The sequence below is a fragment of the Monodon monoceros genome, unplaced genomic scaffold (assembly GCF_005190385.1).
Source record: "Monodon monoceros isolate NGI ecotype Baffin Bay Population unplaced genomic scaffold, NGI_Narwhal_1 Super_Scaffold_11, whole genome shotgun sequence".
Classification (NCBI taxonomy): Eukaryota; Metazoa; Chordata; class Mammalia; order Artiodactyla; family Monodontidae; genus Monodon; species Monodon monoceros.
In genome coordinates this window covers 120,531,871-120,559,274 of record NW_021703767.1, presented here as the reverse complement: position 1 = coordinate 120,559,274, position 27,404 = coordinate 120,531,871, and the positions used below count along the sequence as shown (strand labels likewise).

General features: G+C 37.3%; 1 protein-coding gene across 5 annotated transcripts in view; it reads right to left on the bottom strand.

The window, feature by feature from the left end:
* Positions 1-2,885: 2,885 nt before the first annotated feature.
* XRN1 (5'-3' exoribonuclease 1) overlaps positions 2,886-27,404 on the bottom strand; it is a 101,273-nt gene continuing 76,754 nt past the window's right edge. Inside the window, exons 33-43 of one of the 5 annotated variants that reach the window (XM_029214097.1) lie at positions 21,640-21,742; positions 18,634-18,695; positions 16,621-16,743; positions 16,045-16,204; positions 13,512-13,693; positions 11,556-11,669; positions 11,359-11,461; positions 9,032-9,070; positions 8,510-8,670; positions 7,729-8,033; positions 2,886-5,946 (exon numbers count right to left, since the gene is read on the bottom strand). In XM_029214097.1, the coding sequence (XP_029069930.1) occupies positions 7,734-8,033; positions 8,510-8,670; positions 9,032-9,070; positions 11,359-11,461; positions 11,556-11,669; positions 13,512-13,693; positions 16,045-16,204; positions 16,621-16,743; positions 18,634-18,695; positions 21,640-21,742 (1,347 nt within the window). In that variant the 3' untranslated portion in view covers positions 2,886-5,946; positions 7,729-7,733. Of the gene's footprint in view, positions 5,947-6,977; positions 8,034-8,509; positions 8,671-9,031; positions 9,071-11,358; positions 11,462-11,555; positions 11,670-13,511; positions 13,694-15,381; positions 15,479-16,044; positions 16,205-16,620; positions 16,744-18,633; positions 18,696-21,639; positions 21,743-27,404 lie in introns of those variants that run through there. The other 4 variants (XM_029214098.1, XM_029214096.1, XM_029214100.1 and 1 more) reach the window with 4 other exon arrangements.

Below are 27,404 nucleotides of genomic sequence, written 5' to 3'. Positions count from 1 at the left end.
TTTTGTGATTGAGGCTAGCTCTGACTCCATGTGATACATTCTTGGTAAGAAATGGGAGTTTGTGGGACTCCCCTGGTGGTCCAGTGGGTAAGACTCTGTGCTCCCAATGCAAGGGGCCCGGGTTCGATCCCTGGTCAGGGAATTAGATCCCACATGCATGCCGCAACCAAGAGTCTCCATGCTGCAACTAAATCCACACACTGCAACTAAAAGATCCCGCGTGCCGCAACTAAGACCCAGTGCAGCCAAAATAAATAAATATTAAAAAAAGAAATAGTTTTTGCTCCTGCTAGCCACGAATATAGTTGCAGAAGTCATGTTTGTTTGACATTCTAGGAAGTGTCATCAGGCTGAGAGAGACTTCTTGGAAAGAGCTCATATTTCTTAGATACTAAAGTCAGCAGGTCATACACGGGAGGATGTGGGAGAACGTAATTGTCCTCAGGAAGGCTTGGATCTATTGTGTTGCTTCCAGACCAGCTACACCATGAATTACAACATGCCGGAGAGGATCTCTGGTAAAATATTAATGGGTCAGCCTGAGAGGGTGATGCTGGAACTCTGATTCCACATTTCTTGTTTCTCTTTGACATTCAACATACTGAACAATATAGGAGCTTCTAAGAGTTAGTGCAGCTACATCATTCTTACCTGGATGACTGAAACAGCTTTCTGTTTGTGTATGATTTCCACTCTCTCTAATCAATTCTCTGCAATGCCACCAGTTTTCATTTTGAGAGCAAATAACCCCTACTTAATTAAAATCATGTAATAGCTCCTATGAGAATAGCTTTTAGGGGTATCTTCACATCCTGATCTTTCTTGCTCCGAAGAACATCGCTCCACATGAATGGGCCTTGGCAGCCATGTTTGTGTTAGTTGATGTTAATTGCTTACATGGAGGTGGACACCTGATACAAACTTAGCCCATTTGGAGTGGAGATGGAGAGATGCTAGTCCGAGGCTGGTTGCTAGAACTAAAGCAATGTACAAAGGGAATATGGAAGGCTTGAGTGTTAAACAGAAAGGCAGAGGTAAGACTGGAGAAGTTAGGTATCTATGTTTCTGATAGCTTTCTTGCTCTTGGCCCAAGCCCCTTTGAAGCTCAGCCGTGTTTCTGCTTTCGGATTCTAGGTGGTTTCTGTACATCCTGGACTACGAGAGAAGTCCCTGCAGGCCTTCTTTTATGTATGAACTATGAGGACTGACTGTCAGCCCAGAATGTGGTTGTTTCTTAAGAGCCTACCTTTGATAGGTCCAAATTTCCTCATCAACCCACAGTTCAGCAGGGGTGGCCCCTCAAGGTGACCTGTCCCCCACCCCCAAATATAGATGTCGGAGCAAAGACCTGATCTACAGAGAGTCACAGACACTATAGAGCCCATGGCCCCATGGAGAGGAGACAGAAAGTGAATTGGAAGGTGACACCTCGACTAAGGTTCAGTTCCTGAGAAGCCTGCTTGGATTCTCTGAGATAGCCCCATATTCTTACAGCAAATTGCCTTTTCTTAAGCTAGCTTGAGTGGGTTTTGGTTTGTTTAGTTTTGATTTTCAAGTAAAAAAACTGACACCAAGGTTGGGGGAGCCCAGTGATGCTACAGAGTTGGGGTAGACAGGGGTGGTTACTGTGGGGGGCTGGCGGTCTGGGGGATGAAGTGGAAAAGCAGTTGGCGATGTCTCCACTGGAGATCCTAGGCCTCGTGCCTTCTGCTGGATGAAGGTGGCCCAACACCGTATCAGAACGTGACCACTCCTTGGGGTCTTGAGTAAAAGTACAACAGTAGAGAAAGACTCAGGTTGAAGGGGCAGAGCTGGAAGCAGATTTACTAGGTAGAAATTTTCTTCCCTCTTTAAATTAACCCTTTCTTTCCAACTCCTTCCCACCCCTACCATAGAGAGATTTTGGTAATATGCATAATAATGCATTGGAGTTATATTGTGAGACATGGCCAATTAGCAAGATGTTAGTATTGTAGGTTCCCCAGTCTTATGAGTAAGAATGAAAGCCTCTTCCAACATGGCTCTGTAAGAACCTTCCCCTTGGTAGAAAAGATAGAGGGGATCAATGGCAGGGAAAAGGAAGAACAGAAAGAGAAAAGTCTCCCAGATGCCTAAGTGAGGCATGGGGACTCTGCATGAATTGAATACTGGAGAGGGACTCAGTGGGAAAAGCACAGAGGTATTTGGCACCATACAGGACTCTGTGTGTTTGGGTTCATGTGACAAATCCTTGTTTACTAACATCTGTAATATACCTGCTATGTACCCAGTGCTTTAAACATATTAACCATACAAGGGGTGTTGTTTTCTTCCTTTAGGAGATAAAGAAACTGAGGCTTAGGTATTACATAACTTGCCAGTCCTAAAATGAGAATGATTTATTTACAATTAGAAGTAGAGGTAGGATCTGAACAGTGGCCAACAGAATCTATAGTCTGACTTTCTCCACCAATCATGCTGTCTAGTTTATGCTAACTGACATAGTTTCAAAATACCAATATAAAAGGATATGGAGTTTGGGACTTTCCTGGTGGTCCAGTGGGTAAGAATCCGCCTTCCAACGCAAGGGATGCAGATTTGATCCCCGGATGGGGAACTGAGATTCCACATGCTGCAGTGCAACTAAGCCCGTGCGCCACAACTATCGAGACTGCATGCTCTGGAGCCTGCGTGCCACAACTAGAGAGAAGCCTGCACGCTGCAACTAGAGAAGTCTGTGCACTGCAATAAAAGATCCCACATGCCGCAACGAAGATCCCACGTGCTGCAACTAAGACCCGACACAGCCAAATAAGTAAATAAATATTTTTTAAAAACTTGCTAAAAAAAAGGATATGAGGTTTAAGTGAATACTGTAATGTTTCTGCTTTTAATATCACTGCAAACATACAAGAACAAACAACTTATGAAATCATTCTCAAAGGTTTAATTAAAATCCATATAGCATTTAACATGTATAGATGTTTAAACTCTTTCAGTGATTCATATATTTTAAAATCCTTTTGCACATTTTGAGGCTAACTTCATGCTAGAAATCTACAAATGTACAGCTTAACACAAAAATACATTCGGAGTCCATTCCAATGCAAGTTTAAAACACTTTAATTGCGGACAATGTAAAGATATTTATAAACCAAAAACTACAAAATGAGCACATAAAAGTCTTCCCTTTTGAACTTTTAATAAAATACTGCTCTGTATAAGATCTAATGAAAAATTCCGGTTACTTATAAAATACTTATGTGAGGAAAGAAAGGAATTAAGATATATATGTATGAGTTATACTTACTTACATTGTTTAAAAGAACAAAACGTTGGAACACTCTGATGATACAGTACACTATCTATTACTCATATATCAAAATAGATGAAAACACTCAAAGAAGCATCTGGGTGCAGGCAAAAGAAAATGTATGACACTTCAGGCAAAAAAAAGCCCCCAAGCTCCAAAACAAACAAAAAAGTCCTTTAACTGTAAGGGAAAGAAAGGAATAAGAGAACTTAAAGCAAACTGAGGACCAAATTCTCATTCTTTATGGGAAAACAGTATGAGGATTTGGCTCGAATTACTAAAACATCTACAGAAATTTAATTATTTGGCCTGGGCAATTTAATAGTATACCAATTGCTGAAATAATAGCAATAGGTGTACTGTTGAAAAAAATTAATTTTTACAGGTTTAACTATGTAAAACTTTATCTGTTGGAAACCAGAGTCTCCATCATGAATTGCACTTGAGATGGCTGAATGCGACTGAGCAAGGCATTACTGCTGGTTCACTCTCTCTCTCTCTCTCTCTCTCTCTCTCTCTCTCACACACACACACACACACACACACACACACACACACACACACACACAAAAGCAGCTATGGATTGTGATATTCTTAACTATGAAAACTATTTTATACCTGTTTTTTCTCTCCCTCTAAACAAAGGATCAGTGGTGCTGGAGTTAAAGTCAGTGAAACTTCCGCCTGCCCCCATTCTGTCTGTCTCGCCGCTGTCTCATACTGCTCCCTGGCAGAAGATGGAGTGGTCTGATGGAAATTTGAACCAGCTCTGTCTGAAACACATTCATTTCTGGAATTTTAAGCATTATCCTAACTAGGAAAGGAAGCTCCTGCAAAAAAACACTGTTTCACTGACAAAACTTATGAAATAAGAACACTGCCAGTTTGAGTTCTATATCACTGTCTCTAAAAAAAATAAGGGAATTTCTGTGATTCATTTCTTTTTAAAGGTTGAGAATGTCTGTCATGGTCATTTCTCTCCAATAAATTAATTCTCCTCCACAGTAAAAACACAATTTGGAAGCCAGATGGTACTAAGAAATATAGCAAACTCAAAAAGCTGGGAGATTGTACACAGTTGCTTTAAAAAAGAGGCTCTGGACAATGAGATGAAGCATATTACAATGAACTTCAAAGGAGAGCTGGACAGTCCTAGCTATCTTAAAGGTAAAAATTAGACAACCACTATGAAAATGTATGATTTATTAATACAAATAAAACAGATGGTTTAAAAGTGAGTGAATACTAATATGTATAAAATAGATAACTAATAAGAACCTGCTGTATAGCACAGGGAACTCTACTTCACTTTGCTGTACAGTAGAAACCAACATAACGTTGTAAAACAACTATACTCCAATTAAAAAAAAAAATCATAAAAAAAAAGTGAGTGAATAAAAAAGACCCTGCAACTTATCTATTTCCTTGAGCTAGAAAGATATAGTCTAAAAATGCAGTGTTGGATAGGTCTTATTTAACTGTTTCCTTCTTCCAACTGCCTCCCTCTCTGACCCCTCCCCCCAAAACCTAGATTAGTTGGAAAAATATCAGTCTAAAACCAAAGCAAGCACCTGATTATAGAAAAGGAAATAAAAAACAAAAAACCTGCATCAGGAGTTTTTCATCTCTCCCACCAACAGGAAAAAAAAGATCTCCTTATCTTTTTAGTTCTAAAAGAACTACTTATCCCTCTGAACAGCAAGGAAAGTCTTAAACTGAAACCAAGATACAGAGGTGAAATTAATTTTTCAGGCAACTGAGTCTCAGATGTTTAAGACGTGAGTCTACATGATGTTTCAGTCAATTAATACAGTCTATCTGTAAAATTATAAAGCTCAGGTAATGCAGGAAATGGTGAAAAGGAACAATGAGACTGAAGGACCAATCTTCAAAATTCACTTAATTTGCTCAAAAAAAAAAAAGAAAAAAAACTTTATTGAACAAGGATATTTAGAAATAATGTTTCAGCGAGGAGAAGAAGGTTTAAATAGATTTAACTGCTCTTATTACGTGGAAACATGAAGCATTTTGGGGAATCTGATCCTCTGTGCCCTGTACAACCCATGGTTTCCACAGAAAGGCCACAACAGATTCAACAGTTGAATGGGTGTATTTCTAAACTTCGGGGTATTCTGAGTCTGCACCATCCAAAAAAGGAAAAACTGTAAGTTTCCCATTCTATTAGTGGATCTAGTCTCCTCAAGATTGTCATGAGAGATTAAAAACAGTCTCTGCCTCTTACATCCTCCCCAGGGAGGGCACATCTACTGCTCTCAGGCCCACATTTAGAATAGGTGTACAAGGTAAAGAGAATACAGATGAATGCCTGACACTATCTAGTCATTATGGAGCTCTCTCCCATTTTAATCTCTCTTTAGTCTTGACTTTTAGAATAATACATTTTTTAAAAAGAGAAGAAAGAATGAAAAGAAAACATTTTTACTGCCTATCCACCTAGAATTGTCAGCTTGCTTTGCTTGAATACTGAGGAAACATCCGTATATGGGTTCAGCGGCACTGTGCTTACCGAAATTTCTCTTGGAGTTTTCAGAAGACGGCACGTGCTCCTTCTTCTGGGCTTTAAAAAAGATGTGGGCTGTACATTGTTTATAGAGTGGTCACAGAGCAATGATGAGTGAGGCAATTCTTGAATGCTGGAGTTTGTAAAGTTACATAAGGTGAAAAATATTATACACTTTAAAGTAGTAAGAGGTTGACATAATCTTATCGTCACAATTTAACTTTTTTGTATTGTATGCCCCAAATAGACGTTCCCTTAAAAAAAAAAAAGGTCGTGAGGCAATAAGGACAAACACTGAGAATTCCTTGAGCCTCATTACTCAAGATCCCATTACAGAGAAACAAATATTCCCCAAAAAAGAAATTCTGGGAACCAAGGAACATCTGAATCTAGGAAAATTAATAGAAAATAAAATCACAGAAACTCACATGACTGTGATAAATGACAGATAATGAACATTTATCTCTTACACTAAAGGCACGACTAATATACAAATATCCTATTAACATTTAGAGAAACTCTAACATTTAGCAGTTAGAGAAAGAAATCCATTGAATTCAGTACTAGCATTTTTAAAAACAAACAAAGACTCATGGCAGAGTTTTCAATGAGCCAAATGAAACTAAATATAATAATAAGCAGTTCCATACAAAGGCTGTTGTTCGTACTTTTAAAAAAGTATGATAACTTACTTCCTTAAAAATACAAGCATATCACAAAAATGAAAGCACAAACATATATATAAAAACTCAGGCCCTGGTACCACTGAGACATTTTCATAAACTCTAAAATAATTTCAACAGCTACAGCTTGAACAATACACACCCACACATGACATGCAAAGACAAAACGCCAGAGTCCCTGGGCAGTTCAGCATAAAGCTAAAAATATGGAACGAGAATCAGACGGGCACTTGTCACATAAATAATGTACAGTATACACTGATGGTGCCTGTGCACACCTAGGCATTTTTAAAAAATTTAGAATTTCATCAGTTTCAGGAAGCACTACACGTGGACCAACAACGGAGCTCTCATGTATGTTTAAGTAAGCAGGTAAAAAGCTATACAAATTGATAACACAATTTATTTTAACATGATTAATATTTTGTACTTTATTCTATTAGAAGATTAATTTGTAATCATTATATCCTGTAGATTTTGAAACTTAATTTTATTAGAAATTACTAATGCTGGTTCTTGAATAATCTAAAAAATTGTAATTATTTACTCAAATCTAGATTGCTATTTATAATTCTAAGCAGTTAAATGAAATATTCTGATCAGTATTCTGAAGTTGCTTTGGTACAAAATTGAGAATAAAGCAAAACTGGCAGCACCACCACAAGTGTGATCACTTCACAACAGGTCCAAAGGACCCTCAGATATAATAAAACGTAAGTTAAAATACCTATAAATAAGAGCCATTCTCCTGACACTTCTGTTACATCATTAAAAAGAGAAATAAAATCCACATTCAGTAAATTATACTTGAGGCCCAATTTTCATGCTCCATTTAATTATCCCTCAATGATAGTGTAAAAAATGTTTATAATTATTGCAATATGATGTCTAATTCATAGTTTAGGGTGCTTCTAATGATGAGGCCAATGATTAGAGTGGTACATCTGAATGCTTAGTCCGTTGATATTATTTTAAAACAAGGTTGAATTTAGTCTTTTTTTACAGCTTTATTGAGGTATAATTGATGTAAAACAAATTGCACATACTTAAGATGCACAATTTGATGTATAGTCTTTTAAATAGCATGAAAAGTGCCTGACAACTAAAAATTTAAAAAATTTTAATTGAAATATATTGTTTTAAAATAGTACACTGTAATTTTTTATGAGACACAGATATGGATTTATAAAAAGGTGGGAGGAAAGGAATGAAATTAACTTAATTCCAAGTACCAAATTTATTCAGAAGGTTTAGAAACTCCAAAATTGACAGCCAGTTTTCTTGATTTTCTTCTTGAGGAGCTTGGTGTTGACTTATGGTGAGACATACTATGGCCTGCAGAGGCAGCTTCAACTTGAAAAGGAGACGCAAGTTGAGTAAGCTGAGGGGACTTTAAGGAAGCTGATAAACTCTCCTGTGGAATCACTTCGGTGACATCAGAAGATGCTGACTGGCTAGTCTGAAGTAGGGTGGCTTGACAACTCTGGGCATCCTTGTTCTCAAAGTTCTTTTTGTTTGCAACCCTTTTTTTAGTTACCTTTGAGGAATAAAAGCATCATTAATTAACAGTGTAGACCAAAAAAGCTAGTGTCAGAAAATACCATAAACCATGCTGCTAATACTTGTCAATCACTGCTGACTTGTGACTTCCACTTATAACCTCCAAACCAGACTTTAGAAATTCAAGGAATATGGTTACAAATAAAATATTTAAAAATTATCCATAACTTAAAGAAAATTGATATTCCTGATTTTAAATCCCTTTGTTCTAGAAAAGGATGTTATTACTTGTTGCAATTATTATTATCTATTAGAACACAAACTCAGATAGCAGGGAACAGGTCAGACTGGTCACCACTGGTCAAAATATATTCTCAGTACCCAGACCAGTACTGAATGGACCTCTAGTTGGCACTGAATAATTACTGAATAAACAAAATTTTATCAATGGTCTTTGAGCAGTGAGAGGCTAATTCTGTTAAAAAAATATAATAATTCTCCTTCAGGTCTCACCTGTAGAGGTATGAACTGATTGTGCACACCAGCTGGCATTCCTCCAGCCATGGGCATGGTCCCAGCGTATGAAGTATGATGGAAGGGCTTCCCAGGAACTGGTACTGGTGGTGCCCATGGCATTGAGCCAAAGAGATGAGATGATGAGGGCATTATATTAGCTGTTAAAAATTATGGAAAAGCTGTTTTAGTAAAATGGTATCATAAAAGCCTTGAAATTTAAGACCTCCTTCTGCTACCCTTTTTTGGCTTTTTTTGCTTTGGCAAAGGGCATATACACTTAATTTCTGATTACCCTTGCTTACAACGTTCAACCTCAGGAGCCCCTTAAGGACTGTGAATCATCTACAGAAGTCAGCTTATCATTATGCTGTCTGGCATACGAAGGCCAATAGTACCATATACTGATATAAGCTTTAGGAATATTTGTAATAATATTTTAAAAAATAATAAAAGGGTCATGAAACTGTCCCTTGGGGGAGAAAAGCCAGGGCACAAAGAGAGAAATCTTAAGAATCTCACCTGCCCCCAATGCTAAGTTGCTTCCATAGTGATCCCAGCCTACAAAAAAACCAAAAAAGCTCAAGTCTTGAAATCTGATCACTTTCATATAACAGTAGAATCTTTCTCCCTATCCTAATATTTGTAATTCAAGAATTTTAAAAAAATTTACATTTTCTTATTAAAAGCACATTGAATCAGTGGTTCCCAAGACTGATTTGTGTATCTGAATCACATAGGGAGCTTATGAAATACAGATTCCTGGGCAAGGCTCCAGACCTAGTACATCAGACTCTGAGGGGCCCAGTAATCTGTATTGTTAATAAGCTCCACAGGTGATTCTTCCACAGTCAGCACCAGTGCAACATTTGGGAACTACTGCACTAAACAATGACAATCGAGACACCAGCACATTGCCACCAAAGAAGGTATGTACTGTGCTCAAACCTTCTTTTTAAAGAGATAAAAAGGCAGCCAGAATTATAAGACAGTATAGCTTAACTAAAACTCAGCTACTTAAAAAATGTTTGGATCAGGAGAGAGAATCATAATATATTTCAATGTTATGAATTACACATGTAAAAATTCCAGGATAAAGAACAGTCTTAATACAAAACACACTAGTAAGATTTAGAAATTTATGTGCAAGTTTGGTGGCAGTTATAAGACTAAGAAGATCTATTTAAAAGATGCTACAGTAATCTTATGCATAGGTCAACTCAACAATTTCCCAAAATCACTGTCCTAAATATAAAATATATTTTTCTCCATTGGGACCCTTTCATACCGTAAAGTGGAAATCTACAAAATAACTTTAAAATCTTAATCTGATGCATAAGTTGTTTTCTCCTGATTAACATTCAAATCTCATGGCTTTTATATCATATATTATTATTGGAACACTGGAGAGCACAAAACCAAAAGAACTCCAATTAAACTTTAAAATTCTTGGTAGGTATGAATACACTAATAAACATGATATAATAATGAACGTAAACATAATAATCAACATTAAAAAGGTAAAATATCAAGCTATAAAATATCGATAATAAATGGGAAAACAATCATTCCTTTTAGATAATATATTCTCATAAGACAAATCCTTTTTGAGAGAAGCTTGTGGGTAGACCTTTAGGTAACCTGCATGAACTAATTACTTAAAATTAATTGATATATAGTTGCTGGATTCATTTTTGAAAGTGAAAAAGCAGTTAAATTAGATTTTCCAGGTTATAGTGGACTTACTACCTTGGGCTATATGAAAACTTCAGATCCACTGTGTCATAAAAATTTTATGACTACACATTGTTTATACAGGCAAAGGAATGCCAGTGTAGTACAGTAACAAAATTGTGGGCTTTGTAATTAGATATATTTGCTTTTGAATGCTACTCCTGCTACTTAGTAACTTATGACCTTAGACAAATTACATTTTTAAACAAATCAAAGTAAAGATAATTATACACATACATATCGTAATAAAAAGGGTTTTCAACATAATATAGCAGTCATCCGGTCCATCCCAGGTTTAACTGTTTTAGCTGTTTATTTCCAAACTGTTCAATAATTTGCTTATACTGCTAGTTGATTTTTCAATTTTAGGCATTTTTAGACTTCCTGTTATGATAGATCAGAATTCAGTTCTTTCATACCACCCCTCACTACTTACCCTGTCCTCCCAATGTAAGTATATTACAATGTTTGTTTAAAATTATAAACAGTGTTTATGATATGTGACTGTATAAATATTATTACTGCAAAGCCAAGTAAGGTACTCTGATTATGTTTTTTTTTTTGTAAAACTTAAAAAAAAATTCTTTTAAGAGTAATTATCTTTTAAAAGCTCTTTAGTCTTCTATGTACCTATCCTTAATGTGAGAGAATATTAAGAAACATACATAGAGTAAGCTCAAAATCCCCTCTGCTCTTCATTTCCCTCATCACCAAGGGCAGTTTCTTTCAAATCCACAGCTTCTTATTCCCTTCATCTGTTTTTTCTTCCCACACCTCCCCCAACTCCCTACAACCAACCCCCGCCCCCCCCCCCCGCCCCCCGTCCCTGTGTTTTTGATGTCTACCTTAAACCCAAATTCATGCGTTGGCAGCTACTGGGCTGCCCAAAACGGAGAACAGTCCTACTCTATCTAGCCACACTAGAGACTGTAGGAGGGCAAATGGTATTTAGATGAACCTGCAGGCTCTGGTTTCAGGCTTACTTCTCACAACTCCTTAAATTACCTAAACATTTAGGTAATTTTTTTTGTTTCCTCAAAATGATGCTTCTTAAAAGAAATTTCTAAAAACAATATAATTCAATAACTAATATTGAGAAGAGCAAAATACCTTACCAGTAGGTTGGGGAAAAACTGGAGGAATGGTTCCAGGTGGTACAGCAGGAGGATAACTTGGAAATATTGGTGGAGGCAAAGGGAAATTCACTCCTAAGGAGCCCTATGGAAGTATTTAAAAGTTATAAAACAATGCAACAAAAACATCCAGAGGGATTAATTAAAGAGTTAGTAGAGAATTCATGGACAGTTCTCACCAATTGTTGTAAAGCAAAAAGTGCAGCTTTTTCCTTGGCTTCATTTTCAGAATGGCACTGTGGCCCATGTACCAGTAAGCCGTTAGATAATTTTACCTGGCAAACTGTCATTGTCTAAAAAAAAGAACATGAATGGTTATGAAGTTATCTGTCCAGGAAGTCGACCTCCTCCTCCAAAGCTTAGTTTAAACAAATGGAATAATTTCATCTAACATTTTTTAAAAAAAAATTTAAGAATTCAAAAAGGGACTATCAGCTTAAGTTCTGGTTCATGATGCAAAAACTTTACAATTGTTGCCTTATCTTTCAATGTTTACAAAGTTAAAATGATCTCTAAGCTAGCTGAAGGACCAACCATCATAATGTAAATGAAAGCCAGCAAAACTTTTTTCTTTATATCTCGGATCAGGAAACTAGGTTTTCTACTTGTTTTGTATGTAAGATTTTATTGGAACACAGCCAAGCCCACTCTTATGTATCACCTATGGCTGTTTTCATACTGGAATTGTAGAGGTGAGTAGTTGTGACAGAGACGATATGGCCCACAAAGCCTAAAATATTTACTATCTGGCCATTTATAGAAAATACCTGCTGACCCCTGCTTTCCACCATCCTTTACATAGCACATATTTCGCTAATATGAATTAACTGCTAAAATTTAAAAGACTCAGAGGTTCTGACTGATTTTATATTTACATTTAAATGATAACTCTTTACAGTATGCGCTTTTCTTTTATAAAAAAGATTTTTAAAAAATGTTACTTTTTCAAAAGGTAGCCATTTTTATGTAGTATTATTAGCTTAATCATGCTTTCTGCTTTAGGTGAGAATGTGTCAAGAATCTGGATGTAAAAAGGAGAAAACAGCCTTCCTGCTGTGGTTCTCAAGGTGCAGTGTGGGGATCCTGGAGGTCTCTGAGCACCTTTCTGGGGATCCTTGAGGTTCAAACTATTTTTATTATAATATGAAAATGCTATTTGCCCTTTTCACTCTCATTTTTTCATAAGTATACAGAGAACAAAAAGTTCATTGATATAATTTCAGATTCTACATTGCCCTAACTTTTAAGAAAATACCATGTTTTAATGTAGTATCAAAGAATATCCACAGTTATATGAAAAGGCTATTAAAATTTTCTTCCTTTTTCCAACTATCTATTTGTGTGAGGCCAGATTTTCTTCATGTAATTCAACCAAAACCACGTATTACAAGAGATTGATAGTAAGAAGCAGATATGAGAATCTAGCTTCTCTATTCAGCTAGAAGATGGATAAGACTTGCAAAAATGTAGAGCAATGCGACTCTTCTCATTAAATTTTTTTCCAAGTCCTTTTTTTTTTCTTTTTTTTTGCGGTACGCGGGCCTCTCACTGCTGTGGCCTCTCCCGTTGCGGAGCACAGGTTCCAGACGCGTAGGCTCAGCGGCCATGGCTCACGGGCCCAGCCGCTCTGCGGCATGTGGGATCTTCCTGGACCGGGGCACGAACCCGTGTCCCCTGCATCGGCAGGTGGACTCTCAACCACTGTGCCACCAGGGAAGCCCTCGAAGTCATTTTTAATTAACAACATTAAAAATTTTTTTCAGTTTTAATTTTTAATTTGGTAAATATGGATATAACACAAGTAAACAAAAGTTCTTTGGGGTCCTCAAAAAAAAGATGGGGAGTTTCTGAGACCAAAAAGTTTGAAAACTGCTGCTGGAGACCAAGATCCCTAGCTCTATCAGTCTGAAGAATCTTGCGAGGCTACCTGCGGCCCAGGTTCCTCTACCAGTTTCTCTGAGGGGTCTGGTTATGCATAAATGGAAGACCCAGAGTGAGAGGTATTAATCTATGCTGCTCATAAAGTCAAAAAAATCAGCTCCACTATATTATTTCTAGCCAAAGAGTTTCAGTCAATTTATTTAAGCTCAGTGTTCAATAAGTTATGTAAATGGAAGAACGGTAATATACAATACCTGTGGTGTTCTCAGAAAGGAGAAATCTGGTTGTGGCATTCCAACAAGGGAACAAATTCGAGAAAGTTCAGTTACTGGTGTGGACACAGGAGGAATCTGGCTGGCAGCAGGCCAGCACACACTGTCCATAGACTGAACATTACAGTACTCACTAGCACTGTGAGGCTTGTTCATATAAGATGCTGCCAAAAAAGAGAAAAGGACATATCCACATTAAATGATATCTCAAACTATGCAATTATGGCAGGGCTTTACAGAATAGCAAGGAGGACATTGTTAAAAAGTGAGAAGAGGAATCTCCCATGAAGCAAATATAAGAACTATTTAGTTTTGCCTAAAATGACTAAATTCAATGAAGATTTTAGATGATTATAATTAATTACTGATATATAATTAAGACAAAGATTTAAAAATATAAGTAGATGACTGCCAAAAATTAGCATTGTGAGAGATTAATGACTACTTAGTTATTTACAGGCAAAATCTACACATGCAAATGGCTTTCTTGAGCTGATTTACAATTAATTCTTAAGTTCTGAGGCTTTAGCTTCAGTCTTCTCAAAATTCCATCCTATTTTCTGAGACACATGGATGAATGTTTCTTTTGCTCTAAAATAATGCTTCTTAAAAGTTTTTCTGAAATTGAGTCTTTTAAGTGCCTTTATTATGATATAAAAACTCTGAAAGTTCACATTCTTTATAATCAACAAACTCACCAACAGAACAAAAAGCACACCCCAGTGAAGAATGAATCTAAACCTCTTACTGTTATAGATTAAAAAAAAAAAGTGGGCTTCCCTGGTGGCGCAGTGGTTGAGAGTCCGCCTGCCGATGCAGGGGACGCGGGTGCGTGCCCCGGTCCGGGAAGATCCCACATGCCGCGGAGCGGCTGGGCCCCGTGAGCCATGGCCGCTGAGCCTGCGCGTCCGGAGCCTGTGCTCTGCAGCGGGAGAGGCTACAGCAGTGAGAGGCCCGCGTACCGCAGTTAAGTGGCTTGCCTGAAGTCACACATTAGTTCTGTTACATGAGCTGGATTCCGAGTTCTTGACTCTAAGGTAGATGATATTTTTTACTATACTGAAGTATAGTAAAAGTTACTTGTTTTTGACAGTGGGACCATATTTATCCAATATTGTTTTAAAATTTTATTTTGCTCTATTTCAAGAGCATATCTGTCCCTATGATAGATATTGTTTCCTGATAGTTACTGGAATTTAAAATTATTTATCCCAATACTCAGTGGAGTATAAATGAAGTTAGGCTCTGATTTTGATACTTAATAAACACAGATTAGCTTATTTCGAAATGTCTTTTACCTCTCTGAGAAACTTCTGTCCCCAACCTACTTTTACATGAGTCATTTTTCCTGGTAGGATTTTGCAGATAATTACAGTCAAAATATTAAAGTACAGGGGATGCAGAAGGTAGGGGTAATGATGGACATCTACTGAAATCCAGCTATGTGCCAGATGTTATGCTATAGGCTTCTTAGACTTTAGGTAAGTGCCCACTTTCCAGTGTGTGTGCCTCCATTAATTATTTTAAATTGATTTTACAGCTTCTTCAATTTTTATGTTGGTCAAGTTATTTTAACGTAATACTAATATCAATTATTCGCACCTATGATGTGTCAGACACAGTGCTAACTGCTTTATATATGTCATACAATTATCACAACCGTCATTTGCAATGTTATTTTATAGATAAAAGAATTTATAGAAAAGTTAAGTAATGTATTTAAGTTACATAATCATTTTTAAATTACTGAGAAAAAGCTAAAATGTGAAAACCTTTCCAGGTTTGGGATCTCCAGAATGAATATCTGTAATAGTATAATTTAAGTAGTCACAAGGAGGGACTTCCCTGGTGGCACAGTGCTTAAGAATCCGCCTTCCAATGCAGTGGATGCCGGTTCGATCCCTGGTCAGGGAACTAGATCCCACATTCATGGAGCCCGCTGGTCGCAACTAAGGAACACACGTGCCACAAATAAGGAGCTGGCGAACCGCAACTAAGGAGCCCGCCTGCCACAATTAAGACCCGGTGCAACCAAAATAAATAATAAAATAAAATAAAATTAAATTAAAAAAATAAACTTATTAAAAAAAAGAAATATTGAAAAAAACGTAGAAGACATTTAGGGACTACAGACCTATTGGTTACATAGTTACATTCTTATATAAATGACACAAGTATAAAATTGTACTCTTATTTGTTACTCTTTTTTTTTTGTGGTATGCGGGCCTCTCACTGTTGTGGCCTCTCCCGTTGCGGAGCACAGGCTCCGGATGCGCAGGCTCAGCGGCCATGGCTCACGGGCCTAGCTGCTCCGCGGCATGTGGTATCTTCCCGGACCGGGGCACGAACCCGTGTCCCCTGCATTGGCAGGCAGACTCTCAACCTCTGTGCCACCAGGGAAGCCCATGTTACTCTTAATTATACTTAATTATCTTTAAAAATCACATGATTAAAAAATAAATGAACTGGATTTTTGAAGTGATTGGTTATTAGTACTAGTACTTAGCTTACTTACTTAATTTCTTACTTTGTTTAGGCTGTGAGGAAGATCCATATTCATCTCTTCTATTGGAGGAAACAGTGACTTCATTACCAAATTGTTTCGTCTCATTCTTATGGTCCACAGTGTCAGAGCCATCAATTTTTAGAATTTCTTTAAGCATCCGAGTTCCCTTCTATTTTGAAAATGATTGGTATGGAGATAGTAGGGATAAGGGAGAAAAGTTAAAAGCTACAGACCTTACTGATGTTTCTTTTAATAAGTTCCATTGTTAAAAATTAAGATGATAACTACATTCAGATAGAGAATAAGGAAAATAAGAGTTGAAAAAAAAATTCACATTTCCTGGCAAAGAAACAATACTTATCATTCTGCTTAACTTTTGACCAAATTGTCTAGTGGCAATGTTTGAAAAGCAAGGGAGCTATGGTGGCTAAATTGCCCAGGGCAGCCCGATCTTTCTCACAGGATGACAATAATAATGCCACACACCAGTCTACATAAGAGAAAGTGTTTTAACTGTTGCACAGGGTATGTGTGGCTAACAGTAATGAAATTACCATAGTGTACAAGCTCTTTCAAAATACGAACCATAGCAAATGACTGTGGTGACAAATGTTCTTCGCTTGGAGGCTCTTCATGATAAGATGACTGTACTTCATTTTCTTTGGAGATATTCAAGGATGCTAAGAAGTTCTCAATTCCAGGATTAGGCTAAAAGAATAAATATTTTGTGCATGAAGATGAAAGTACAAGGACACGAAAATAGCTGAGAGTTTTATGTACAAAAATGATCATTTAATTTTCACTCAATCTTCTTCCCAGGTGTTAAAGTTTGGGAAGAGAGCTTGTATAAACCAGTCTTTTAGCTTATCAATGGCATTTGGATAACTAGTTTCAACCTTTCAGTTTTCTGAGACTTCTGCACTCTCATTTCTCTTCAAAAGCTTAACATTACATTTGGCAGGCCCTTCAAACGCCTGTAAGAGAGTACGAATGAGTTTTTGTGCAAATAAAATTATAATGCCGACTTAACAGTATTCTAAATAAATTGCTGCAAACTTTTTAATGTGTTATTTTCTCTTTTATACCATGAGAAAAAAGGGGGCCCATAAACTTGACGAGGGAAAGAATTCCATCTTTATTTTCATTAATTTCTAAATGAGACTTAGTATTCCCTTCAATTATGAATGTAGGCAATATAACACAATGGTGGTGATTCCAATGGTATTTCAATATTACTGGTTTTCTTTCAAATCTTATGTATTTTACTGTAGCATTAAAACTATTATTCTGAGAAAGAGTCCATAGGCTTCACCAAAGAGGTCCACGGCACAGAGTTTATGAACCCCTTCTCTAGAAGAAAGGAAATTATAGCATAAGAGTTGCAGAAAGAGATGACTCTGAAAGTCATGCAATTCAACCCTTTATTGGTATCTAAAAATTAATGGGCTGAGAACCTGTTATGTGCCAAAATATCTTCTAAGGTATCTCTTTTTTTTTTGCGGTACGCGGGCTTCTCACTGTTGTGGCCTCTCCCGTTGCGGAGCACAGGCTCCGGACGCGCAGGCTCAGCGGCCATGGCTCACGGGTCCAGCCGCTCCGCGGCATGTGGGATCTTCCCGGACCGGGGCACGAACCCGTGTCCCCTGCATCAGCAGGCAGACTCTCAACCACTGAGACACCAGGGAAGCCCTAAGGTATCTTTTATAAATGTAATATATTATAGCTTATAAGAGATCTAATTTTTAAGAACTTTGTGTTATATAATATGCATATAAAATGCACATAAGTATACATAAATATTTTTAGACTTAAAATGTTTTTTTGATTATAAAATATATACGTACTCCTTATCAATCAACAAACTATATAAAATAAAACATAAATGATCTCAGTTTCCCCCATTAACCTAACTCCACAGAATTAACTGTTAACTTTGCCATGTTGGTCCATATACTTTCACTGAATATACAAACATACTTCTACATATTTTATATATATAATGTACCCACATATATTCATATATGTAGGTATGTTTGTATGTATTTATGTATATACAGACTATATATAATGAGAGACACAAGTGATATATTTTTATCTCCATTTTAAAGATGAAGAAATTGAGGCTGTGAGAAGTGTAGTGAACTGCTCAAGGCCACCCAGCTGTTAAATGGCAGGACCAGAACTTCAGGTCTCTCTAGTTCCAAATCCTGGACTCTAGCTGTACAACCTCCCATCCAAGTGACTGACAGGCTCAGCAACCCTCCTGTCATGCACTTTATGAATCTGGCTGAAAGGGCTGCAAAATTCAGTCAGATGCCACAGAGCCACCAACTACAATAAAAAGTGGGCTACTAGCATAGTGCAGGGAGATCAGCTCGGTGCTTTGTGACCACCTAGAGGGGTGGGATAGGGAGGGTGGGAGGGAGGGAGATGCAAGAGGGAAGAGATATGGGGACATATGTATATGTATAACTGATTCACTTTGTTATAAAGCAGAAACTAACACACCATTGTAAAGCAATTATACTCCAATAAAGATGTTTAAAAAAAAAGAAAAAAAAAAGTGGGCTACTAGAAATGTGATTTTAAGAAGCTTACCTGCCTATTTGATATTTTTTGTGACCAACTCTCAGTTTTAGGACTCTTACACTCTTCTTTAACTAGAGACAAGAAAACAGAAATTTTGTTAAATGAAATTTGCTGCACACCAATTAAATTTACCAAGTATTTACCATAGCAAGGCACTGTGTAAAAAATTCACAGAATTCCAAGGAGACAAAGGCCCTGATCTTGAGGAACTTATAATTTAGATGAGGGTGAGAAGAGAAACTCACAGATGACAACAATAAGGGAAAAAGAAAGGTGGCATCTAACTGAGCCTTGCAGGACGGCAGGTTTCCAAAGGGCAGAATAAGAGGCTAAGTACTCCAGCAAAGGAAATAATAGGAGAAAGATAAATAATAGTAGAAGCAGAAAGCAAGGAATATTTGTGGAACTAAAAACAGACCAGTTCTGCTGGAGGTTGAGGAGTATAATGCAGCTTAATTTAACTAGAGAAGCAGGCTGCAGCCACAATCTGCAAAGGACTGAAGACTACGGAATTACACTGGCAGGCAATAGGCACAATCACAGAAAGGTTTTGAGCTGGTAGGAATCTGATCAGAATTGTGCCTTAAGAAAATTATAATATGGCAGTGGCTTATTAGCTAGGTAGAAGGAGTAAGAGACCAAGTAGGACGCTATTTTAGTATTCCTGTTAAGGGGAAATGACGGGAACAGAAAGAAAGTGAAAAGGATGGATTAGAAGAGGAAGGAGGAAAGGGAAAAAAGAAGAAAACAAGGAAGGAAGAAAGGGAGGAAGAAGGGAGAGAGGGAGAGACAAAAGAGGAAAGAGGATGAGGAAAGAAGTAAGAGGGAGGGAAGGGATGGAATGAGAGAGGAAGGAAGGGACAAAGATGGGAAGGAAAGGGAAGAGAGGGAACAGAGAGGGGAAAAGAAAGGAAGAAAGGAAGGTAAGGAAGAATTCTTGCAAAAAGGAGGAAAATAAAAAGTGACACCACTGCTATTCAACACTGTACTGGTGGTTTTATCCGCAGCAATTAGGCAAGAAAAATAAAAGGCATCCAGATTGTATAGGAAGAAGTAAAACTATCTCTATTTGCAGAAGCCAAAAAAATTAGGGCAAATAAGTAAGTTCAACAAGGTGGGAGGATATAAGATCAATATACAAAAGTCAGTTTTATTTCTATAAGTAGTAATGAACAATCTCCCCCCCCCCACCAAATTAAGAACACAGTTCCACTGACAATAGTATTACATAGAATAAAATACTTAGAAATAAATTTAACAAAAAAAGTTCAAGACTTGTACACTGAAAACTACAAGACATCACTGAAAGAAGTAGAAAGGCTTAATATTGCTAAATGACAGTACTACCCAAAGTGGTCTACAGATTCAATATGATCCCTATAAAAATTCCAGCTGCCATATTTGCAGAAATAGACAAGCTGATCCTAAAATTCATATGGCAATGCAAGAGACCAGAACAGACAAAATAATCTTGAAAAAGAAAAACAATGTTGGAGGATTCAAACTTCCCGATTTCAAAACTGATAACAAAGCTCTGGTAATGAAGATGGTGTGTTGTTCCAAAAAGATGTCATATAGATAGGTGAAATGGAATTGACAAACTAGAAATAAACCCATACATCTATGGTCAACTGATTTCTGACAAGGGTGCCAAGACAATTCAATGGAGTGCAAAGAGAATTCTATGGGGAAAGAACTGTCTTTTAGCAAATAGTTCTGGGACAACTAGATATCTACATGCAAAAGAGTGAATACGGACCCCTATCTCATACCATGTATATACTTATTCAAAAATGAAAAAAGGACCTAAATGTTAGAGCTAAAACTATAACACTCTTAGAAGAAAACATAGGTGTAAATTTGTGTGACCTTGAATTAGGCAATGGTTTCTTAGATGATACCTAAAGCATAAGCAAACAAAGAAAAAGTAGAAAAAAACAGATAAATCGGACTTGATGAAAATTAAAAACTTTTGTACTTCAAGGACACCGTATAAAAAGTTAAAAGACAACCCAGAGAACAAGAGCACATATTTGCAAATCAAATATCTGCTCAGCATATAGGATATAGAATATAAAAAGAAGTCTTACAACTCAAGAATAAAAAGATAACCCAATTTTAAAATGAACAAAGGATATGAATATATATTTCTCCAAAGAAGATATACAAACAGCCAATAAGCACATGAAAAAATGTTCAACACTATTAGTCATTAATGAATTACAAATGAAAACCGCAAGGAGACTCCAGTTTACATTCACTAGGATGGCTATAATAAAAAAGATGGATAATAACAAGTGTTATAGAGGATGTAAAGAAATTGGATCCTCATATATTGCTGGTGGGAATGTAAAATGGTACAGCTACTTTGGAAAACAGTTTGGTAGTTCCACAAAAAGTTAAGCGTAGAGTTAACACATGACTCAATTATTCCATTCATTCATATATACCCAAGAGAACTGCAAACATACGTTCACACAAAAACTTGTACATAAACATCCACAGCAGCATTATTTATTACAGCCCAAAGGTGGAAACAATCCAAATGTCCATCAGTGGATGAATGGATAAACAAAATATAGTATTCATACTATAGAATACTGTTCAGCTGTAAAAAGGAATGAAGTGCTGATACATGCTACAACATGGATGAACCTTGAAAAGATTATGCCAAGTGAAAGGAGCCAGTCTCAAAGGTCCCATATTTTATGGTTCTGTTTACATGAAATATCCAGAATAGGTCAATCCACAGAGGCAGAAGTAAATTAGTGGTTGCCAGGGCTAGGGGAATCACTACTAACAAGTATGGTATTTCTTTTTGGGGAGATGAAATTGTTCTAAATTTAGACAGTGGCACTGGTTGTACAACTTTGTGAAAACACCAAAAAACACTGATTGTATACTTTAAAAGGATGAATTTTATCATGTATGAATTATAACTCAATAAAGCTGTTAATTACAAAAATAAAAGGAAGCAGTTAGCACCACAAGTATACTTTCTAACTCATAACTTACATTTTCTGTGAGGCTCATGTTTTCTTTGCTTAACACTGTTCTCATTAAAGCCAGATTTGTGATGTTGAGTTACTTGACTTATTTCTTGAGGTAGAACTGCACCCTGAAAATTAAAATTCTTATAAATGATTTAAACAAACTCTTAATATTAAAACTACTTCTCTTCCTCAATGCTTAATAAATACTTTATTATTTTTATAAAAGTTATAGAGCTCACTAGAAAAAGATTTAAGGAATGCAGAAAAGTATAGAGAATTTAAGAAAACCACTCAAATTCTACCGCCCCCAAAATAACCATTAACATTACGATCACCACTCCAGACGTTTCTCTATGCATTAGTTAGATAGTAAGGTACACAGAAAACAATCATTTTACAAAAATGCTTTCAATAGAAATAATTCAATCTAATTTTGTTTGAAGTTAATACAGAAACTAAAGATTAAACTTTAGGTGAATGTTTCTTCATAACAGAAATATCAGCCTCTAAAGATCCCTCTAGATTTGCTTCAGAATAATCCTATCTCTGGGGTATGTGGGGATAGGAAATGAATAGGTATCATGGAAGAAACAGAACTGGACATGTTCAAGGTAAAGGATGGGTACATGTAGATTTATTATACTATTTTCTTGACTTCGTGATTTTAAAAATTTCCATCAGAGTTTTAAAAAATTCATCATTCCTGTCCCTATGTTATAAAAGTTGAGGATATTATTAGCCCTTTCACATCCTTTCCCCTAATATCTGATTTTTATTAATTAATATTTATAATGTCAAGGTTTTCAAATGCTGGAAGACTATTACTACTACCAGATAGCAAGACTGATTATAAAGCTGCTGTAATTGAGACAGTGCATGAATGGACAAAATTAGCAAATGACATGAGTAAGTTTCATATAAAGATCACAGCAGATCCTTTTGCTTTCTGATAGGGAGAAGAGACCTGAAGGCAAAAAGAGACAGATAACTTGCCACAGCTTAAGTGGGAAGGGGAAGCAGAAGTAGGGGCTGGAGATGTTCAATACAAATTAATCACTTTACAATGATTACACAATTTTGCTTTTGGTGGGCTCTATTTAATTTTTTCTGAGCACAGACAAATGAACACTGGGTACATGTGGGCTCTTTACTAGGGCTCTTTACTCTTTTAAAAAAAGGGCTCTTTACTCTTTAAAAAAAAGGGCCAAGAGATTTCCATCCACATAGCACAATGGCTTGTGGGGGATTCTGACTCTAAAGAAGGGAATTAGAACAGCAGGTTCAATAAATTGGTGTGAACGAATACTGTGTGTCTATTATGTGCCAGGCATGGTTAAGATGTACTTTGCATCCATTATCTTAACATCATTATAATAATGCTATAATCATAAAACTGCTATGGTGTATTTTGATTCCATGTTATAGAGGAGTAAACTGAGGCTCAAAGTGATAATGTAACTGGTTACAGAACTAAATAGGAGAGCTGATATCTGAGCTCTAACTCTAAAACCCATGTTCACAGTACCATTTCAGAGAAAAAGTGCCCTAAGTTTAATTAGAAAGAAAATATCCTACTTTTAAGTATGTTTTTTTGAGTTCTTCTGTTTGATGTCTACATAAAGCTATTTGTGTCACTCACATTGTCATATTCTGCTAATAAAGACTTGAATATTTTTTTTAAACACTTTTAAAAAAAAATAAATTTATTTATTTATTTTTGGCTGTGTTGGGTCTTTGTTGCTGGGCATGGGCTTTCTCTAGTTGTGGCGAGCGGGGGCTACTCTTTGTTGCGGTGAGTGGGCTTCTCATTGCGGTGGCTTCTTTTGTGGCGAAGCACAGGCTCTAGGCGCGTGGGCTTCAGTAGTTGTGACACACGGGCTCAGTAGTTGTGGCTCGCGGGCTCTAGAGCGCAGGCTCAGTAGTTGTGGCGCACAGGCTTAGTTGCTCTGCGGCATGTGGGACCTTCCCAGACCAGGGCTCAAACCCATGTCCCCTGCGTTGGCAGGTGGATTCTTAACCACTGCGCCACCAGAAGCCCTTAAAGACTTTTTGAAAGAGCAGTTTTAGGTTCACACCAATACTGAGAGGAAGGTACAGAGATTTCCCCTATACCTCCCGCCCCACACATGCATAGCCTTCCCCATTATCAACATCCCCACTGGAGTGGTGGATTTGTGACAACTGATGAACCTACAATGACATATAATTGTTACCCCAAGTCCTTATTTTACATTGGGTTCACTCTTGGTGTTGTATATTCTATGGGTTTGGACAAGTGTGTAACAACATATATCCATCACTATAGTATCATACAGAGCATATTCAATGCTCTAAAAATCTTCTGTGCTCCACCAATTCATCTCTCCCATTCCCAATAATCTCTGGCAACCACTGATATTTTTACTGACTCTATAGTTTTGCCTTTTCCAGAAGCATGAATACCTTTTTTTATAAAAAAAAATCATGTTGAGTTCTCTATAATTTGCTTATCAGATGAATTCCAGGCTGCTTATTAAGGCTTCATGGATATAAGTGTTATATGTGGTGGCTCATAATTCTTAGAATATACAAGAGATAAAACATGGGAGTGTTCAGCTGATATAAATAATGAAATAGCACCTAATAATAAGAGATGCATACAGAAGATTCTGAGGAAATATAATATCAAGTGTGGCATTCCATCTCAAGGAAATTGGTGGTCATAGCTAGTAGACTTTTTGGCAGTGAGAGAGGAAAGGGCATCCTAAGTGGAAGGAACAATGCAAACACATAATCTGAAATGGAAATTACCTGTTTATGGGAAAGGGAAAGTTAGGAGACCAATCTGATTAGAACAGACCATTTTACCAAATAGTTGACATACTTTATATAAGAACTAGGCAGAGTTGGATTATAGAAGGCCTAAATATTAGTTTGAGTTGAGGTTGAATTCCACTAGTATTAAACAGGAAGCCCTATACATTCTAGAGTATTTGAACAACACTATTTGAGGGCTGGAAAAGACCTCAGAGTTCATCTAAGTCCAAGCCTTAATTTTATACACGAGGCCACAGAAGCCCAGGGAAATCAGATTTGTGCAACTTGAGGCACAAAACCCGATTTCCTGATTCTGAGTCTAATACCAGATTTATCTTCACTACACTGCCACAGGGCATAAACAGTTCAAAAGCAGGAGTCCGTATTAATTAGTAGATATGTTGCTCAATTATGCCATGATTGAGCAACACTGGTGAAAGGCTCTTTAGGAAAGATTAGGTAGGAAGTACTATGTAAGAAGGACTAGAAAGGAAAGACATAAGAAATAGGAAGCACAGATAGGAGGTTAATCTAGGGCTGGGATGACAATTTAAGGTCCAGTTGTAAAAACTGAGAAGGGGTAAAAAGATTTGGGGACTCAATGCAAAAAATGTTAGAGAGAAGAAGCAAAAATTTTTGACTTCATGCTTTTCAGATTATATGCCTGAGTAAATGGTTGTGTTAGAAAATAAGGATAAGAGAAGAGGCTTTAGATGAGGTCAGTTGTGAGATATCCTGAAGTTGAGGTGATGGCGGAGCATCCATCTATACCTGTCTTCTAGAAAGTTGGAGATACTGGGTTAGATCTTGATTGAAAGGTTGGAATTAGAGACATAGATTAAGTGGTAATTAGCAGAGAAGAAAGACCCAAAGTCACCAGTCAAGGAATAAGGCAAAAGGGAAAGAAAACTGTTGCGTTTTAGGGAACAGCCCCCAGTGAAAGGCTGGAAGAACAGAGGTTAACAAAGAACCTGAACAAATAGGGAAAGGAAAGAGGAGAGACTCGGGGTAATGTTTTCTCTTAGAGCAAAACTCCTTGAAAGAATTACCCATATTTGCTGCCTCCAATTTCTCTCTTCCTCTTTTCTCTTAAACCCACTCAAATCAGTATTTCGCTCCTATCACTTAACTGAAACTGTTCTCGTCAAGGTTCCCAATGGCCTTTGTGTGCTAAATTCTGTGCATAGTCAATTCTCAGTTTTCATCTTAATTGATCCATCAGCAGCGTTTGACACAGTTGATTACTCTGTTCTCTCTGACGTCTGTTCTTCACGTGGCATCTAGAAACCACCCTTCCCTGGTTTTCTTCCCGTCACCAGCCATTCCTTCTCAGTCTTCTTTGTTAGTTCCACCTAGTCTCACTGACTCTTGAAGGATGGAATGCTCTAAGGCTAAGTTGTTGAACTTTTTTTCTATCTATCCACTTTCTTGGATATAGATAAATATAGATATATACACATATATACACACACATATGCATATATACACACATATATGTATATGTGTGGGTGTATATACATATATATGTATATAATGATTCCCAAATTTCTCTCTCCAGCCTGGACAACATTGATGACCTTCAGACTCAATGTCCAACTCTACGTCTCCACTCAAATATCTCACTCCAGTAACTCTTCTTAAATGTTTAGTATACATCTCAAACTTACCAAAATTGAACTCCTGATCTTCCCCCACAAACCTACCAGATCTGCAGTCATGCCCATCTCAGTTAATAGCCCCTCTATCCAGACCTTAAGAGTCACGTCCTTTAATACATTCTTTCTCTTTTACCCGCATATCCAATTCATCATCAGCTGGAAATCCCTTCCAAATATGTTTAGAATTTGACCACTTTTCACAGGGTCCTACTACCCTGGTCCAAGTCAATATCAACTCTATCTTGATGATTTCAGTAGTCTCTGAACTAGTCACTGTTTCCACCTTGGTTCCTCTACATTCTATTCTCAAGATAGCAGGCAGAGTGATCCTATTAAAATGTAAGTCAAATCATGTCACTCTGCTGTGCAAAACCCTCTGCTGATTCCCTATCTCACTGAGTAAAAAGCCAATGTCCTTATAATGGTCCAGGAGGTCCTACATAGTATCAATCTCTTACCTCTCTAATTACATTTCCTACAACTCACCCTACTGATTCAGCCAAATGGTCTCCTCATCCTTGTGTATGCCAGGGGTCACCACCCCCAACAGGGCCTTTGACTTTGTCTTGAATACTCTCCCCTCAGATATCTGTATATCCACTCCTCATTTCGTTCAAATCTTTGCTCAAATGTTACCTGAACATTCCACTTAAAACTGCAGGGCATTTCCCTGGTGGGGCAGTGGTTAAGACTCCACACTCCCAAGGCAGGGGGCCCGGGTTCGATCCCTGGTCAGGGAACTAGATCCCACATGCATGCTGCAACTTAGAGTTCGCATGCCACAACTAAGGAGTCCATGTGCTGCAACTAAGAAGCCAGTAAATCGCAACTAAGGAGCCTGTGAGCTGCAACTAAGGAAACCGCCTGCTGCAACTCAGAAGCCCATGTGCCGCAACTAAGGAGCTGATGAGCTGCAACTAAGGAGCCCACCTGCTGCAACTAAGGAGCTGATGAGCCGCAACTAAGGAGCCTGCCTGCTACAACCGAGACCCAGCACAACCAAAATTAAAAAAAAAACCCAAACCAGAAAACAAATCAACAAAGCAAAAAAACAAAAACAAACCCCCCCTAAAAAACCAATAACAAGAAAACAAAAACAAAACCCTGCAAAACCTTGCCTTCCCCCTCCCCAAAATTCCCTATCCTGCTTCCCTGCAATTTTTCTCAAACTTATATTATCATCTAATATACCATTTTTTTTTTTTGGTCTTATTTATTGTCCTTTCCTCCCTACAGTACTAACTGTATGAGAGCCAGGATTTTTGTTTTGTTTGCAGCTATATTCTCAGTGCATAGAACAATGCCTGGCACATGGTAGGCACTTAATAAATAC